Raw genomic sequence first — 1359 nt, forward strand, 5'->3', positions numbered from 1 at the left:
AAGTAAAATGATACGAAAATAAAAAATAAAATGAACTTTCTTCATGAAGTACCTTTTGAGTAAGTGACAAAACTTTTTAAAGAGTTTTTGGTTTTATTATATTTAAGAAGTAAGTAAATGGATGTTTACAAAAGTTTACAATTTTACAAAATTATTTTTAAATTTTATTTACTTTAGAGATGGGGAAGGAGAGAGAGAAACAGATTTGTTGTTTCACTTATCTATGCATTCCTTGGCTGCGTCTTGTACGTGCCCTGATAGGAGATGGAACCCACAACCTTGGTGTATGGATAGGATGCTGCTGTAACTGAGCTACCTGGCCAGAGCCTACAAACATTACTTTTATCTTTAAATATAACATACATCAAAAAAGGGTACAAATCATAAGTGTACAATTCAAAGAACTTTCACGAAGTAAAGGCACTCCTATAAGCAGAACCAAATTGAAACTAAAATGTTATCAGACTCTGCAAGCCTCCTTCTGTTCTTGTCTGGCCACTACCTCTTCCCCGCAAAGGTAAGCACTCTCCTAACTTACATTTTTGGAATATTTATACAAATGGAGTTACAGAGTATTTGCTTTTTTTGTGTTTTTCTTGTTTCACTCAACATTATGTTTGTAAAATTTATCTGTTGTATATTCTGTTTTATTTTATTCTCATTGCCTTAGCATTCTATTGTATGATATACCTTGATTTGTTTATTCATGCTTCAGTTGTTGGAGATTGGAGTTGTCTAGATTGGGGATATTTTAAATTTTGTTGCTATAAACATTCTTATACCCATCTTTTGATGTCCATATGTGCATTTATGTTTAATACATTCCTATGTATTAAATTTCTGAGTTAAATTTCTGTGCATTACAATGCACACATATATTTAGCTTTAGCAGATATTGCAAAAACAGTTTTCAAATGTTGTTTTATCCAAACCAGCAAAAAGCAAGAGTTCTGTCCTGACTGGTTTGGCTCAGTGGATAGAGTGTCGGCCTGCAGACTGAAGGGCCCCAGGTTCAATTCCAGTCAAGGGCAAGTACCTTGATTGCTAGCACATCCCCAGTAGGGGGTGTGAAGGAGGCAGCTGATCTATGTTTCTCTCTCATCGATGTTTCTGACTCTCTATCCCTCTAACTTCCTCTTTGTAAAATATCAATTAAATATATATTTTTTCCAGTAGCTCCATATTCTTATCAACATTTGATATTGTCTTTTAATATTAACCACTCTGGTCAGTGTGTGATGATATCTTATTATAACTTTAGTATTTCTATGATGATTAATCAAATTGAGTATATTTCCACATGTTTATTGGCCATTAGGGTACATTCTTGTGAAGTGATTGAAAATCTTTTGTCTATTT

The 1359-nt window shown here is 33.3% G+C and overlaps 1 protein-coding gene across 1 annotated transcript in view; it reads right to left on the reverse strand.

Moving 5' to 3' along the window:
• Positions 1-708, reverse strand: part of LOC118711254 (protocadherin gamma-A8-like) — a 187437-nt gene extending 186729 nt beyond the window's left edge. Inside the window, exon 1 of the mRNA XM_036424286.2 lies at positions 691-708. Within this exon, the coding sequence (XP_036280179.1) occupies positions 691-708 (18 nt within the window). The remainder of the gene's footprint in view (positions 1-690) is intronic.
• Positions 709-1359: the final 651 nt, after the last annotated feature.

Source organism: Pipistrellus kuhlii, unplaced genomic scaffold (genome assembly GCF_014108245.1).
Source record: "Pipistrellus kuhlii isolate mPipKuh1 unplaced genomic scaffold, mPipKuh1.p scaffold_m20_p_8, whole genome shotgun sequence".
NCBI lineage: Eukaryota > Metazoa > Chordata > Mammalia > Chiroptera > Vespertilionidae > Pipistrellus > Pipistrellus kuhlii.